The sequence below is a fragment of the Python bivittatus genome, unplaced genomic scaffold (assembly GCF_059951505.1).
Source record: "Python bivittatus isolate LINGU-HERP-01145 unplaced genomic scaffold, Pbiv_v1 ctg000020_np1212, whole genome shotgun sequence".
Lineage (NCBI taxonomy): Eukaryota > Metazoa > Chordata > Lepidosauria > Squamata > Pythonidae > Python > Python bivittatus.
Genome location: NW_028277030.1, coordinates 117,196,316 through 117,213,206, shown reverse-complemented (window position 1 = coordinate 117,213,206; position 16,891 = coordinate 117,196,316). Strand labels below are relative to the sequence as shown.

The following is a 16,891-nucleotide window of genomic DNA, read 5'->3' as shown; positions in this document are numbered from 1 at the left end:
CACACATATTAAATGAATTGCACAGCCATTCCATTTGTCCAGTAACACCATGTACACTGTAGCCCAGAGTTTCTGAACCGTGGCAACTTTAAGATGCATGGACTTCAATTCCTAGAATTCCTCAGTCAGTATGCTACAATGTTTCTCTTTTTTATGAAACAATTTAAATTTATTAAGCATTGGCAGATGTTCTGAATTTTAAATCTGCTTTTTAGATGGTGTAGTTGTTCTAAAGTATTATCTTGCAGAGAATAAATGCAATAGAAAAAAATGTGCTTTGCATATATAAAATTATCATATTGAAGGAAAGGTTTCTCCTCTACCTGAACTTGAGTTTCTGTGTGTAGGGAGCTTTTGCAAGGGTGAAGTATTCAGTCCTGCCATATTCCATTTGCTATCTTTTTTCAGTCTGATAACAATTCTACTGCTTTGTCCTACCACTTCAGTTGCTGCTTTAGTAAACTTAATGGTGGGGAGCTTGAGTTCCTCCAAATGCTGAAGTATTAAAACCATAAACTCTGATTAAAGTGCATTATGTGGAGGGCCACAGATTCTCCGACTCTAGATTGCAATAACACATCAACAGCAGGCTTCCTTTTAAAGTGCAGATGTGGTGAAATGGATTGAAACAATGAGTTGCATTCCACAATTGTGTTAAATGAGTTTTTTAAATGAAATAAATGCCTAATATAAGAAATTCTTCATTGTTACTTTTTAATTATTTCCTGTAATATTTTATAGTGTCTTTCGCATGTTTTGAATAACATGCACTATTGAATTATTTAGATTGTACCCAATTATGTGTAAATCTTGAAGACAAAGTCTTGAAAATAGTGCACTACCATATACTACTGATTTTCTTATACTCTTCTACAGAATGACAGGGAGGGAGTTTTTTACTCGATTTCCAAATCTTTATCCATTTTTGCTTGCTCAGTTGGAACAAGTAACCAGTACAGCAGACAGGTAAGAAAATACATTGTTATGGGGGAGATGGGCGGCATATAAATTTAATAATAAATAAAATATGTACCACAACAAACAATGTTAGAGGAGGAAAATGGGTTGGTAGGATAACAGTTGCTGGACATGCTTCAAAAATTATTTGGAAGTACTTCAGACTTGGCATAACTGTGGCACCTCTTTGCTGTTCATAAAGGAGACTAACTTTTTTTTTCAGGCGTTCATGTTGGCCTGAATAAAGGCGTGGCTCTTTTAAGCAATCAGTTCATTACAGTTAATGATATTTTTGTCTGGAAGCCCGAAAAAGACAGACTGCTTTAATGAGTAGTTTTGAAGTGCCTTTTCCATATCATTTTTAAAATTGCTCCCAATTCTACTGTTGAACAGTTTTTTAAAGTAGTTAATTGTACTCTTCGTGCTCATGTACTCTTTGAACATAAAAATATGGCATTCTGCATTAAGAATTATTTCAGATTAATATTACATTAATTTTAAATTCAGTTTTTTATTTTAAAATTTTAAGACAAAGTTCACATTGATCTTATTATATAACAACAACAATAATTTCAGGTTTTTTACCTGTGATTTTGAGATTTTGCTTTCCCATGGGGGAAAATATTTTTTTTCCAATGTTTTCTTATTGTAACGTATTGGAGTTGTGTGCAAGTGTATATTTTAAAGCATGTAAAAGTAAAGAAATTTGGTCCACACCATGAAACTCCATTCTTAACATCTAGCCCTTCCTCTACCTATATTAACATTTAGTTGAGGGTAGAAGATTACAATTCTGACAAACTCTGTATATTTTTCATATAGTCAAACCAAAGAGTTGAAGCTTCATCCAAGCTTATTTCTGTTACTTTTGGTTTTAAGTAAGCTGTATCCATCACCAATGGATGGTACATATTCTGCCCTTAGCATGGCTTCCTTTGTTCCTCTTATTTTGAGGTAAGTTGCATTTTTCATTTTTTAATGCTTAGTTTTCCTTGAGAAAGTTCCTAGTTACTTTTATTATATGAAGTATTATTAGTTTAAAATACTGTTTTCATTCATTCATTTACAGCATTTGTTTTTTAGTAAGTGTAAGTGTAATCTAGTGCATATTCTCAAGAGAGAAGATTAATTCTCTTGAGAGGCTAAATGAAAGGTGATTTTACAGTAGTTAAATAGTTAAAGCACTGCAGTTATTTTTCTGCATTTTTGATTACTCTAGGGACTGCAATGATGGGTGTGAAGATCCAGTTGTGTGGTCTTCCCACTGCCTTTCAAGAAGAGAAATGGCCAAGACCTAGCTTAGTTCATTAGGAAGCCCTGAGGGGGCCGTTTTCCATCTGTATTTTTATATAGTTATGATGCTGGATATAACATTTCTAATTAGATTTTGAAATACTGAAATATTGAAATACTTCCAGTTCAATGTGTGGAATTTTTCATTTAAGTAACAATTGAGTTAAAAGTTTGCCTGACTGTGCTTTAAATGAATTAAGCATAAATCTTAGTTTAGTCACAAATCTCTGTAAACTGCATGGTAAGATCACTTGGTTCTCCATATTAAATGAGACAATTCTTATTCACTGTGATATTAAAATTGGATTTTCATCTAGTAGATTCCACATGTAAACACATGTTTACAGTCGTGTAAATACCACATGATTGGCTCTTCTACTTTTCTATCTCTAGCACATGAAAAACCATGTGCCCTTACTTGCCTTTGTTAGCAGTTTTGTTGTTCTGTTTCCACTACACGCGGATTATTCTGGAACTTTATCTCCTCTTTTGAATGCTGACAAATTCTGATTTACCATGCATTTATTCTGAGTGATTCATTGTTTGTTTTAGGTAAATATGTTTTCAACAAAACATATTTGTCTTGGTTCCACTACATGATGGGCTGTAGTTCTTAAATAGGCTTGTCAACTTTAATTGGTTTTAAAAACAAGCAAACATTTTAATTGATTTATCAGTTATTGCTAATTTTAATCAATAGAAGGTAGAGTTAAAGGATACTTATTAATTGCATATTATTCCCAACAGTAAGAATGACCCAGAGTGATGTTGGCTGTTTGTTGGATGTGTTCAAGTGGTTACATAGCCATCTATTGTAGTTACTTTAGTTTGGATTCTTGCACTGAGCAGGGTGTTGAAATGGCCCCTTTGAATTCTGTGAAGCTGTAATTTCATTCATTCATTCATTCATTCATTCATTCATTCATTCATTCATTCATTTTCTGAGACCACCCAATCACAGAGTGGCTCAGGGCAGTGTATAAAGAAGGTTAAAAATGCATCATAATAACAAGGAAGACCCAAAAGATTAAGCAGTTGCTTAAAAGAGAAAGAATGGCAAATGAAGAATGGCAATTAGAAATATAGAATGGCAGAAACAATTGGAAATAAACAGTATTTAAAAAATACTGTTCCCCCACTGAATATTACAAATCATAGAATCATAGAATTGGAAGGGACCTTGGAAATCTTCTAGATCAACATCCTGCCCAGGGCAGGAATCCTCAGACCATTCCAGACAAATGGCTGTCTAATCTTTTCTTGAAAACCTCCAGTGATGGAGCACTCATGATTTCAGGAGGCAGGTTATTCCACTGCTTAATAGCTCTCATAGCCAGGAAATTTCTCCTTATTTCAGGATTGGATTGCTCCCTGTTGACTTCCACTCACTGGTTTTCACCTTCCCATCAGGTGCTATGGAGAATTTTTTCCATCCCTTCTGTCCTGTAATACATTCCATCATGCATTGGAAGACTGCTATCATGTCTCTGCTTAGCCTTCCTCTTCCTTAAGCTAAACATATCAAATTACTTTAACTGTTCTTTGTAGGATTTAGTCTCCAAGCCCCTTACCATCTTTGTTGTTCTTCTTTGCAGTCTTTCCAGTTCCTCAGTGTCCTTTTAATTATGATGACTAGAATTAGACACAGTACTCCAGCACAACATAGAGTGGTACTATCACTTCCCATGATCTTGGTATCATATTGCTCATTCAGTATATGAGAATCCCAACAGTCCCAAATGTTTAGGGGTAGTCTGTATAACCGTCAAAGAGAATACCTGACTCATCCTTTTTTTCTAGCATAATGGCAGGGCAGCAGCACCAGATAAAGGGGCTAAAATACACTTTCTCCTTCCAGGAGGTAGATGAGATGCACCACTAAGTCATAATCTATGGCTTATGCCATAGATTGGCTCATTCATGAATTGTATTAAGATAGAATGAATTTTTTTTTTGCTAGAATCATAATTCTAATATGCAATATTTGATTAAGCTGCTAATTTTCAGCCTTGTGAGGTTCTAAAATATGTAAAGGAAATAATTAAATGATGTCAATAAATGCTTTGTAATTTGTCAATTTAAAACCATGACTTTTTGCTTTTAAAGCAAGCTGAGATGTTTACTCTTATCTAAATAGTTTTTAGGGGTGGCAGAGGCAATATTTAATGAAGGGCTTGAAATTGGATGATGTTATGCTTGAAGCACTGGGTTTTCATCTTTTCAACTTTGTCAATATTGATAGAAATATAAATATGGACTGTGATGTGTGGATTGGGTGTTGTAATTTCATTAGCTATTTGTTTGCTGAAGCAAGTCATACCTCACCTTGAGAGATGTGCAAATAGCATTGCCCTTGACTTCTGTTTTATTTTGTTTAGAAATAGAAAGTAAATGAAGATTGTGCTAGGTAGAATAGATAATATGATTCTGATGTCAGGTGTAACCATATGTATATTAAATATGCAAATAGTAATTCTGTGACTTTGCAATCCATTGCATTTTGCTTTAGTTCATTAAGGAGAGTCAGGTTAGAAGTGAGTGATCCCATTCTGTCTGTCATGAAAACTAATAGGGTTGGTTAGTTCAGCTTGAATGTTCAATGGTTTGTTCATATATGTGTCTTGAATATTTGCATAGTCCAATTTTTATTCACCTCCAAGATAAACCTCCTTATGTTGGAGAAGGGGACAGTGGAGAGTGCCAAGTCAGATTTCTTAAGATTTAATCTTAGAAGATGGATCTGATTGCAAGCTCCATGGTCTTTGACACAGTGTTTAAGATTCTCAGCCAGTAAGAGCAACTACAAGGCTCCTGATCAACAATAAATAACATATTGTCTGTGTTGTTTATTGCTTAGAATTAAGGAATTCTTGTTAGGCTTATGAGCTAATAGGAAACAAAATGTGGACTATGTGATCTTCCATTGAGGAAAAGTAAATCTCATCTGGTCCACTCCACTGTCTATTAAACCTTCACTTCTGTTGGGAAAAGTGATGAATGGAATGTGTTTTCAGTTCAAGTAACAAGTTTAGTAGCGGAGGGCTGAACTGATTCTGAAAGTTGGCTGTCCTATTGAATCAACTTTCCTCTTGCCCTTGCTTTGGATCCCTATATCTGTGGTTTTCATCAGTGGAAAGCATTGATCACCCTAAGCGATGTTTTTCCTTTTAGTGAGTAAGGTTCTTATGTACTTTTTTATATCTCTATTGTTGACATCAATAAAATGGCTATAACAACAAATGGCTATAATTGCTTTTGTTTGTTTGTTTTATATTAGTTTTGAAATGGTATCAAGTTGGCAGAATTATCCTTTATTATGAAGAATACTGGTGAAATAGTTAGAAAAGAATAATTTGCAATGAATTCCATGTGGCTTTAACAAATTGCAAAACTAAACTAATTGAACTCATATTGGAATGGAGAAATGACCTCTGTGAGATGCATTAAACATCTAGTTCAGTGTTTCCCAACCTCAACAACTTTAAGATGGGCGGACCAACTCCCAGAATTCCGCAGCCAGCACACTTTTTTGTATGGTCCTCAAGCTAAGAATAGACTAGTGGGTGGGTGGCAGATCATCAGGGCCAAGCCTCAGCTGAGCTCCCAGGGTGAGGAGTGGGGCCAAGGGGTGGGGTGGAGTGTTCGGGGCGGCAACAATGGCAGCCTATCAGTGGCATCCTTTCTTGTGGATTGGCTCCATGCTCCTTGGCCTGCAGACCTGCCAGTCATGCCTGCAGAGGCGGAGGAAGGGCTGGATCTGGCCCTTTACAGAAAAGTTTGCCAATCCCTGGTCTAAGAGATTGTATTAGCTCTGGCTTTACTAAATGAGTCTTTGAAGTGTTGGTGAGTCCCAGCACTTTTCCAGGTTCTAAGCCTTCTCGCATCATCCAATGAGCTCTCTTTTTTCCTCAAAAGTAGACCCTGTGCCCTATTACAGATTCCAGTATTTCAAATTTATACCATCTAAATAAGAATATAAGAGTGGTTTGGATCAAAGGATTTCCTCATTTAGTCCAGGATTCTCCAGCCAGTTGGAAAACCATGAGTAAGACTTGTACAGTCAGGCAGCTTTACAAATTAGATAGGTAAGCAAAATAGCATTTTCCCATTTGTGTTGTCCATCAGCAGGTACGGAGAGGCTACTGCTTCTGAAAGTAGAGACTGTATACTCATCATACTATCAGCCATTGAAAGGAGTAATTAATGTTAATTATTACATAATGTTTACCAGGTTTTTATCAGGCTGATAGTATATTCTGAATAAAGAGGATTAGATTGAAAATTATAAATTACAGAGAGATGGGTAGAGAAAATGTGCTAGTGTGCATTTCAGCTGTAGAGAATATTGTTGGGACTATGTATGTCTTTAAATTAGACATCTTAGGTGAAGCAACACGCTTCTTTTTCAGTCAGCAAAAAGATTCTTCAGGGTTGCCAGGATTTCAGGAAAGTCTTATGTGGGTAATATGTTCATTTTTGTCATGTTTAGACATGACATTCTTTAAAGTTTATTCTGACAATGCAAAGATTAAATGCAGAGAACACAAACAGCATTTACTTCACTATAACATTTGTGCTTTTACCTCAAGAATTTCCAAGTGTTACATGATAAAGCCTGTCTGTTTTGCTTTGTTTATTCACTATAAAAAGCAAGTCCCTTCAGATTAATTTTAAAGGAGAAAAAAACCTTTCAAGTCACTCTCAAGTGAGAAGAAAGATCATAGAGAGATTTCATTGTAATCCAATCTTGTTAAGTCTAGATTTATTGCTGGTATTTTTTAACATGAAGGAACCATGCTTGCTACCAGCACTTTTTATTCTTGGGAGACTTTATTTGACAATTCAAACAATATCCTATGTTTACTGTGAACTGCCAGAAGGAAATAGTATGTTTTACAGACAGGAACTCTAGAATCAGATACAGCGTTGTTGAATGGCTTCTTTGTGACTTTAATAACAAGGAAGCAAAAATAGGCACCCAAACTGAAGTTTTATGACTTGTTTACATCTGCTGGACTATTATGCACTGACGCCTTTTTCTTTCCACTTCTGCTCAATAAATTTATGCCTGGTAATTTCTGACAAGGAATAGTTGAGGGGCGTACAGGAGCAATCAAAAGGTGGAATTCTTTGCTGAAAGATAATGAAATGTATTTCTCCAGTCCACTTCAGTGGAGGCTTGTATCTAGAGAGCTAAATCCTTCTTCCCTCCCTTCCTTTCCCTGTAAGTTATTGAAACAGATATTCCAGTAGAGGTGTAACAGTTTTGTTTTAAGATGGATGATTCTTTTTTAATCAGAAAATCAAATACAGATCAAAACAGCCCAGGTAATTTTGCAACAGGTTGTCTCCTGATTAGTACTGTACCCAATTGAGTTTGCTTGTTGCTTATGCTGTTCTTGGTTTCTGTAATTTGTTTGGGCTCCTACTTTCATTTCATATTCTCAGTGCTGACTGTTGCATCACCTATTTGCACTTGTTTCTTTGAAATCTGGCATACTTATCTTTTAGTAATAATCCAGCTTTCCTCTAAATTTCATCCAGATCAGGTGAAAGCAAACCAAAAAAAAGTTATGGATACTTTAAAAAAAACCAGCCAAATTTTAAATGTATGTAGCTCAAAAGCCCACATTCAGATTGCTTGTAATTTAACTCTTGGGAAAAGATAATGCTGTTTTAAAGAGTTGCATGGGGGCTCTGTGTTCACAACCCTCCATGCCTGGAACCACATTTTGGGAAATGAATCCAAAACATTGCAAAGCCCTACGTCCTACATCTTCCCCTGCCTGACACAAAGTGGGTTGGACTTTTCAGAGTTAAGGATCCAGCGAAACAAATAAACAAACAACAGTCTGGTGCTTCTTGCACAGTCCTAACTGTAGTTGTAAATCTTGAACCTATGGGGAAGAGAAATAATTTGTAGTAGGAGAATATTTAACAACCTCTTCTCCATTTCTCCACTTCTCTGCTTAAAACCTCACAGGTTTCATGGGTTTGGTTTTTTGTTTTTGTTTTAAACTCTCAGATCAGTGCATTAGGAAGCAGCTATTCAAACAAGAACTTGCTTGTGTCTAAAACAATTTCCAGTAAGGTACAGATTTGTTTGTAGGTGTACAGAAGCCTGCTTATATGTCTGGGATAGCTTCTTCTCTTGGGGGGAAAGCAAAATAAATATATGGAAAAAGAAGCTTTCTGCTTTCTTGGCCTGGTTATTTGTAGTTCTGGGAGAAAAAGAATTTATAATCAATAAACTCAGTAAAATGAAGTTGGGAGTAGAACTTAGAATGAGAAAAAAGTGGCATGGAAAAAATAATGAAAAAATATTCAGTCAGTGCCATATATTGTTTAATTTGATATTTGTGAGAGTATTTCATAACATGGAATAAAGTCCTGATTTATATAGCTCTGTGTTTGCAGTATCAAGTACTTAATTTGAAATTATTTTAGTTTTGCCTTAATGCATATTGTTTTATTCAAACCTGTATGTAATTTGCCATTATGTAATAAATAATTTTAAATTTCTAAATGCTTCTGCTTCTGCTTAAAAACATCTTCAGTAAAACACACTAAATCAAGTTACTTGACCTATAGTGTGTATTTGATTATGTTAGTGAAATGAAAGTAATGCAATTAAATATAGTGGAATGCAGCTCTAGAGCTGGTTATGAAAAAAAGCTCTCTGAATCATGCTTTTGGAAAGAACCTCTTGACAAAATATCTGGCAGTCACAAACACTGGCACTGTTCCCATTTTCCATTCTTTCTCCTGAACTGAAGCCAGATTCCTTTGGGAAATCATCATTTGTAAAAAGGTTGTGAAGAGAAAAAATGGCATTCTTGAGTGTACAGTTACTGCTAATTAGAAACTAAACATTGGCAATCATGTCAGAGTTAATTGTATTTGAAAAGAAACATCTACAAGAACCTGTTGAGTATAAATAGGCATAATATAGCTTAAATATGGAAGCATTTAAGATAAATTGTTTTACACTGTTGTGGTAAAATGCTATTTATTTTAATTAATCCTGCTGCTAAGCTGCTCATTTTCCTTTCTCATGGTATGTACCTCTATGTATAAGCCAATAAATGAGTTGGAAGAACGCCTAAATTAAAGCAAGTGCAACATTGTGTTAGCATTGTAACACGTACCCCATATTTTAGTGACTATTTTCTAATGTGTTTGTGGTGCAAGCAGAATTTCTATTTTCTGCTAATATCAAGAGCATGGATCTCATACCAGTAGGGATCACATTTTTAGAAGCTATATAGCACTGAACCGATAAATCTGTTGATTTGAAAATATGTACAATAAAATGAGCCCCCCTAAATGAAATACAGTCCAAAAATTAAAATGAAGATTGCCCATGTTATTATATAAATATTTATTATGTGGCAGAAGGTAGGCTTTATGGTAGAATGATGATGGCAGAGTTGTTTTCTGTTCTCTGCAATTGGACACAGGGACTTTGTAGCTGCGCAAGATCAGGTACTGGCTACAGGCATACTTGCTCTGTGCTCATTTCACAGGAAAGAAAATTCTTTTGGATGTAAGGAAATCCTTATTTTATATTATGCCATTTACAAGGGAATTGTGTCTTTCCCTACCTCTGATTGGTGTCATTTGCCTAGATGAACTTACAGCAGCTTCCATGATTCTTTAGAACTTGTCTTTGGCATGGTGTCTTCTATTTATTGCTAGGTGGTATTTGTGGTATAAAAATTTTTCATAACTTAACACCTTGGACAGGATACTTTGTATATCAGTCACCTGTGTATCTCTGTAGAGAAAAGTGTAGGTTTCAGGTGAGTATAATTCACACAAATAAAACACACTTAAAATACAATTACAATTAAAACTCAATTCTAGTAGTGCCATCATGTGGTATGCTAAAAGTATGCAAACTGAAATCAACAAAAAGCTCCACTCTGTTCCATACAAAGCTGTTGTTATAATCCCCATATCTGATAAGGCTTATCAAGAATGGTAAGTACTATGTATGTGAACCACTTATGCATTTCACAGATCATTTTTAGGATGAAATATATACATTTACAAGGATTACAGAAATATTTTCTTGAATATTTTGTTATGAATATTGTTCTTGAAATACCTTGTGTATGAATGAGATTTGAAAAATTCTGCCTTTCCATCTCCTCATGTCTAGATGTGGTAACTCTCCTGTGTACCGTTCACGTGAGCTGGCTGGAAGAGCCCTTGTTCCCTTCGTTATGCTGAATTTGGTGCCACAGACAGTTTCTTCTTTGTTAGCCGGGCTTCCAGATTGCACTGATCCTTATGTACGACAGAATGCAGTTCATGGAACGCTGTTACAAGTGAGTTTTGCTTTTTTGCAAAATGATTGCAATATAGCTTCAGTGACATAAACACATATTCACAAAACAGTAATGTCCAAATTGATAAAAACAGGAAGCCTACAGCAGACTTACGGTTAACTTTTAAAAATCAGATTGCTTCTGATTATGATTCCCATAATCAAGACATTAAAAATGCCTAATAAGTGATAGAAATTTAGCAGGGAGATATATTTTATTTCAATAATTGAGCCTGCAAAAAGACTCAGAGATAATTCCTCATCATTCTCAAACAGGACAGGGAAGGTTTCTCATGAACTCCTTGATAACAGATTTTAGCATAGACAATACTGAGCTAGATAAACAGTGGTCTAATTAGATGCAAAGCAGTATCCTAGTTTTCCTACATTTCTGTGTTTTTATTGCTTGTCACCGGGAAGTTTTTCTTGTTTTTAAACAAAATTTGGCTGCAATATATATATATCTGTTATTTCTGGTTGTAATTTCTGTGGACATGGAAAATAGTTCTTGGCCATTTTCCCTGTAACTTTCCTTTATTATCTCTCCAGTTTCCTTTTCTCCAGACTGATGATGATGATGATGATCCCACCTTCTTTAATATCTATATAAAAAGTAAGCTGAGAGAGAATGACTGGTCCAAAATCATCCAGCTAGCTTTCATGCCTAAGGGAGGCCTCAAACTCACAGTCTCTTGATTTCTTGGCCAGCACCTTAACTATTACATCAAACTGGCCCTCATATCCCAAGTTCCTTCAGCCTGTCCTCATAGGACATAGTCTTTCTTAACCCTCTCTAACCTGTCAATATCCTTCTCTGTTTTAGCTTGATGTATCTAGTTTGATATGGGTTTAATGGCTGCTGGGGTTTAGGAGACATTGGTTATTTTTTTTTAGAGCAAGTGAAAATAGGGACATTCTTCTGTGTATTCTTAATCTTCACAACCTACATTTTCCATATGTAGATTGTGTTGCCAGGTCATGCTAAATCATGGTTTAGTATGTGATATACATGAACTGGAACTTAATAAGAGAATCCCCAGTTTCAAATGAATGTGTTTTATGCCAAAGCGGCAATATAACAAGGATAGTTTCAGGAAAAACAACAGCATACATCAAAGATTTATGAGTCATTTCAGTTTGTGTACCTTTTGCTAAGGCAAGGATGCAGGAAATCTCACCGTTCGTTTTTACTAAACAGTAATTCCCAGCACTGTAAATCAGCATGGTCAGTTCTGTGGGATATTGGGATCTGTTGTCCAGCAACCTCTAGAAGGCCATTGCTAAGTGATTATTTATCATGACATGACCCAGGACACTTTATATTACCCTTTTCTAAGTTTTCTGAAGGTACTGTTGATTTCTCTGTGTATATTTGAATCTTTTGAGATACTCTGAAAACATTGCTTCTCTCTATATTTTAGAGTTGCATGGAGTCTGACTGCAAAGTATATAGAAGCTTATATAATTTGGAATGAGGATGGAATGTAAATTAATGGTAGGGTTCTTACTTGGAATTGTAATGGAGTTAAGCTTAGATTTAATTTGGACTATATGATTACTTAGATTCCTTTTTGACCCCATATGCTTATGCTCTTATTCTCTTTTCCTGCATTTTCCTGTCTCTTTTTGAAACTTTGCCTTCTTTTTTTGGCAGTAGCTTAGGAAAGCAGCAGTATTTTATGGTATGTGTCTGTTTGTATGGATTTTTTTTCCCATGATAGTAAGGAATGGTTCTCATAGGAAACTTAAAGTGTATGTGTGAGGGCATGGAATAAAACAGTGGAGTTCAAGAGACTTATTGTAATGTGTAAAGTTACTATTACAGCTTAGTCCAGGGTATGCAGTTTGGGGGGCCAAAAGCCACACTTGAACATTGAACAGTATGCCAGAGGCACAGTCCAAAAAGTGGGTCAGGACAGGACCATGACTACTTTTGAAAAGAATAACCAACTAAAAGTATGGAAAAGCCAAATCACATGGGTTAGTTTCCTTCACTGTCCTATTAGTAGGAAATTGTCTTATAGGCAGATAGTTTATACTATTAAAAAAAAATGGCGTGCCTGAAAGACAAAAACAACTAATGATATATGGACACTGGCCAGTATCTTACAGTATCTGGCTGCATCTTCTGTGGACATTTCCTCCCATATATGGTAGTCCTTTGGGTTTGAAGAAGACACACTGTTGTGCAATTCATCTGTGGACACAGAGATGGCTCTGCAGTCCCAGTCTGGAAGCACAAAGATTAGCACAATGGGGACACTGGAAGTCCATTGTTATAGTAACTCTGGGTGTTATTCTATGATGCTGCTCATGGTTTTCTGTCTTCAAAAGTGGAGGAGGTTTCATAGCACAGGGCTTCCCAGCAGGTTCTGGCAGCAGCTGCAGCTTCTAGTTCCCTTGGCTGGATGTCGCAGTGGCATAGGGTGTCTTTCACAGTGTCTTTGTAGCGCTTGCGCGATCAACCTCTAGGTCTCTTTCCAGACTCCAGTACACTATAGGGCAACTGGCGAGGCATACGGTGGTCATCCATTCTGATGATGTGTCCCACCCACTGCATCTGGGTCTGATAATCAGGGACCCAATGGTGGTGGACTCCACATGATCCAAGACCTCCAGGTTGGAGACATAGTCTTGCCAATGAATGCTGAGGATAGAACAGAGTGTGCAGGTGAAATTTCTCCAGTTGTTTGATGTCCCTTCAGTACAGAATTCACATCCATATAGGAGAGAAGGGGTGACTACAACTCTGTAGACTTTCAGTTTTGTGGAGATATGGATGTTGAACGCTCTAGTACTCAGCCGCCCCAGTGCCTGGCTGGTCTTGCTGATCCTGGAGTCAGTTTCTTTGTCCAAAGACCCATCGCTCAGGATGATGCTTCCCAAGTATTTGAAGCTGTTCACATTTGTCAGCTGTGTGTTGTCAACAGTGATTTTTGGTTCTATAGGGTTGGTATTCGGCACGGGCTGGTGAAGTACTTCAGGCTTGTTCAGGCTGATAGTCAGGCCAAAGAGCATAGCAACATCTGAGAATTTGTTCAGCATCAACTGTAGTTCACTGTCTCCAGAGTTTCTTGGATGACTGTATGGAGGCACTTTGTCTGCGCATTCAAGTGGTGAAGGTCAAGGAGAAAGCCATCCAATTGGTACCTGATGTACACTCCCTCCTTCAGACCCTGGACAGCACATGACAACATGCAAGCAAAGAACAGATTGAACAGGACTGGGGCTAGCACACAGCCCTGTTTTATCCCATTGGAAATAGTAAATGTAGCTGATGTATCACTGTTGTAAAGAACCTGTCCTGTTGTTCCGTCATGGAGTAGCTGAATCAACTTCATGAATTTCCTCAGGCATCCATAACATCTCAGGATGATCCAGAGAGCCTCCCTGTATACAGTGTCAAATGCCTTTGTCAGGTCAATGAAGACAGAGTAAAGAGGTCAATGAAGACAGAGTAAAGAGGCTTGGTCTGCTCGATGCACTTCTCCAGGACTTGCCTGTTGGCAAATATCATGTCTGCTATACTCTGTTTTGGCTGAAAGCCACACAGTGCTTCATGCTGTCCAAGACAGTGACAAGTCTGTTCAGAGAATGCAGGTAAAGATCTTGCTTGCATTGAACAGCAGTGAGATACCTCTGTAGTTTCCACAGTCTGATTTGCTTCCCATATTTTTGTAGAGAACCACAATGAGGGCATTGTGGAAGTCATCAGTCATCTCCTTTGTGGACCAAATGTCTTTGAAAATGTCTTGGAATACCTGAAAGGCGTTTGGGTCTAGTGCTTTGTAGATCTCAGCAGGAATGCCATCCTGTGCTGTTGCTTTATTTGAGTTCATCTGTGAGATCACTTTCGAGATCTCATCAGTAGATGGAGGCAGGTCTAGGGCATCCAAGACAGGCAGCCGAGGAATCTGCTGTAAGACATAATGATCAACTGTGGATGGCCTATTGAGAAGGTTGGAAAAGTGTTCAACCCAGTGGTATTTCAGTCCTTCCTGGTCTTTGATCAGGCTCAACCCATCAGATGACAGCAGGGAGGAGCATCCTGATTTAGAAGGACCATAAACTGACTTCATGGCACTGAAGAACTCTCTGGTGGCATGCATGTCTGCATAGCATTCCACCTGCTCAGCCTTTCTCTGCCACCACTCATCCCTTTCTTGCTACCACTCATCCCTTTCTCTGTGACCACTCATTTTCTGCATCCACTTTTCAGAACAGGTTCCTACAAGTGGTAATTGCTGGAGAGTTTCTCATTAAGACATCTTGGAAACATTGGGTCTTGCAGTCTGTTGATGTTGAATGACTTTCTGACAGTTCTTGGTTGCTTATGATGTAAAGGGCCTATATGCAGGTTGAGGACCAACTGGACCAGCCTGTGATCTGTTCAGCACTCAGCACCTCACATGGCTCAGGTGATGGTGTCATCTTTAAGACTGTGCTGAAATATTATGACATAGTCAAGTAGGTGTCAGTGGTTGGACCTGGAATGTATCCAGGTAGTTTTGTACTTGTTTGCAAGTCTGAACATAGTGTTAATAATGCACAGCTGTGCTTGGCACATTTGCTCAGAAGCAGCAGACCATAGCTATTTAATTTTCCCACCCCATGTCTCACGAGAGCTCTGTCCCAATTGTCGCTGTCTGTCCCCACCCTAGTGTTGAAGTTTCCCAGAATGATGAGCTTGTCGTTGGTGGGAGTTGTTCGAATAATCTGTTCCAGGTCCTCATAGAAACCTTCCTTGTCTTCATCTGCACTGACAATGGTGATATACTGGGACTTGCTGAGAGGAAAGAGGAAAATGAAATGTGTTCATTTATTCCAGTGGGTAGAGTAGAGATGTTCTTCAGCATAGCATTTTTGATTGCAAAACCTACTCTGTGAGTTCTGTTGTCGGTCTGTGGTGTCCCTTCCTAAAAGAACATATATCGACTCGCTGTTTCCTTTAATGAACCCTCATCTGCCAGCCTGGTCTCACTGAATGTAGCAATGTCAATGCTATAACGGTGAAGTTTGCCTGCTATGAGTTCTGTTCATCTTTCAGGCCTTGACACTTTGTCTCTATCCAACAAGGTGTGGGCGTTCCAGACTCTGAAAATGAGTTTTCTTTGATTCATTTTTCTTGATGCTCAACTGCTAAGGAGATGATCTGCCAGCCATGGTTAGCTAAACAGTCGTCGTGGGGCAGGCAATGTTTTGGGTACCTTTTCTAACCACCTCCCTCATGCAAGGGTGGGCAGTGCTATCCTAAAAGGGGTGTCTGGTCACCCTGGATGCTGCCGGACATCTCTGCTGCCCTGAGTACTGAGATGAATGACTACTGGTCCAAGGGCTGCCCACATACAGGTTTGTGACTGTAACTGCCAGCAGTCATCTCCCTACTTGTTGCTTCGCCACTCCCCCATTACCACAGGGCTCAATGATTTAGGTTTGGACTGAGATGATTTGCAGATGAGTTGTAGATGAAGATGAATTGCACCACAGGAAATCTCTGCATGATGGAGTTTTAAGTGGAACAGCTGTTGCACATGTGCAATACCACTCTCTTGGCATAAGATACCTTAATCCAGTGGCACGGCAGCTGGAAACCTCTCCTTCTGTAGTGGATGATCAAGGTGTCCAAGTGTCTTGTGCTCTTAGAGCTCCACAACGCCTGCTTGGCCTTCTTTGCTGTTGGACCATTGATCAACCTCCTCCACTCAATCTGCCAGGGCCAGACTTCACACACTGGGATAGACAAATCCCCTATCTTACTGAGAGTTGAAGACCTATCGGCTATCTTCACCTGGTTTCGCCCGTCTGCCGAAATGGTTTACAGGGGTGTAGATGGTGCATGTGTTACAGCTACTTGGAGCCACAGGTGAGAGCTGAGCACCAGGTAGGGACCAAAGGTGGACCAACAGCCTTAGAACCCCTCCCTGGACATCCCATATACCCCATAATAACATGCATTTCAACTAATAAGTTGTGTAGTAGAATTTTCAGTTAACTCCCTTGTTCTTTTGAAATAACAATATTGCTAATCATGCATTATTTTTGTTATTTGACTTGGTAAAAGTATTTGACATGTGATGGCTGGTGTGGGTCTTCCGGGCTGTGTGGCTGTGGTCTTGAAGTCTTGTTTCCTAACGTTTCGCCAGCACCTTTGACCGGCATCTTCAGAGTGCAGGAGCACAGACAGGAGCACAGACAGGAGCTCCTGTCTGTGCTCCTGCACTCTGAAGATGCCGGTCACAGGTGCTGGCGAAACGTTAGGAAACAAGACTTCAAGACCACAGCCACACAGCCCGGAAGACCCACACCAGC

General features: G+C 38.2%; 1 protein-coding gene across 8 annotated transcripts in view; it reads left to right on the top strand.

Moving 5' to 3' along the window:
- THADA (THADA armadillo repeat containing) overlaps positions 1–16,891 on the top strand; it is a 158,326-nt gene that overhangs the window by 79,827 nt on the left and 61,608 nt on the right. For 6 of the 8 annotated variants that reach the window (XR_015797371.1, XM_088147564.1, XM_088147545.1 and 3 more), the window contains 3 exons: positions 877–966; positions 1,780–1,911; positions 10,415–10,583. Coding sequence is in view for 7 of the 8 variants with exons in the window: in XM_088147564.1 (XP_088003690.1) it covers positions 877–966; positions 1,780–1,911; positions 10,415–10,583 (391 nt within the window). In the remaining variant the exon portion in view is untranslated. The remainder of the gene's footprint in view (positions 1–876; positions 967–1,779; positions 1,912–10,414; positions 10,584–16,891) is intronic. The other 2 variants (XM_088147534.1, XM_088147556.1) reach the window with 2 other exon arrangements.